Below are 471 nucleotides of genomic sequence, written 5' to 3'. Positions count from 1 at the left end.
CCGCAGAAGCCGAAGTGGGGGTAGGGGAGGGGAGCCCATCGGTGCAGTAGGTCCACGCACCCGTTGCCCCCTCCCCCAGCTCCTCCCGCAGTCGGGGGGTCGGGGAGGGAGAGATCGCTAAGTGCCAAGAGCCGGGGTTCCGGGAGCGAGAAGGAGGCAAAGGGAAGAAGGGGCGCTGTGACGGGTGGGGGCCCGGCGGGCACTCACTGTGCGCGCTCTGGACCTGCGCGCAGTCCACGGCGCCGTCGGAGTGGATGCGCAGAAAGCAGCTGTAGAGGCCCTGCGGGCCCGCGGTATACAGGTGCCGCAAGCGAACCGACTCGCCCCAGCCGTAGTGCACGTGCGGCCCCGCATCCGAGAAGGCCAGGGGGCGCCCGGCTGCGGCCAGCCAGAGGCCAGCCAGGACCAGGGCGCGGGCCACGGCGCACCGGCTCGGAGCGCTCCGCATGGCACCTCCCTCGGGCTCGGAGC

The 471-nt window shown here is 72.6% G+C and overlaps 1 protein-coding gene across 1 annotated transcript in view; it reads right to left on the bottom strand.

Moving 5' to 3' along the window:
• Positions 1 to 448, bottom strand: part of FGF19 (fibroblast growth factor 19) — a 3,720-nt gene extending 3,272 nt beyond the window's left edge. Inside the window, exon 1 of the mRNA XM_010837817.1 lies at positions 208 to 448. Within this exon, the coding sequence (XP_010836119.1) occupies positions 208 to 448 (241 nt within the window). The remainder of the gene's footprint in view (positions 1 to 207) is intronic.
• Between the last annotated feature and the right edge of the window lie 23 nt (positions 449 to 471).

Source organism: Bison bison, unplaced genomic scaffold (genome assembly GCF_000754665.1).
Source record: "Bison bison bison isolate TAMUID 2011002044 unplaced genomic scaffold, Bison_UMD1.0 scf7180017864080, whole genome shotgun sequence".
Classification (NCBI taxonomy): domain Eukaryota; kingdom Metazoa; phylum Chordata; class Mammalia; order Artiodactyla; family Bovidae; genus Bison; species Bison bison.
This window is presented reverse-complemented; position numbering and strand designations above follow the sequence as displayed.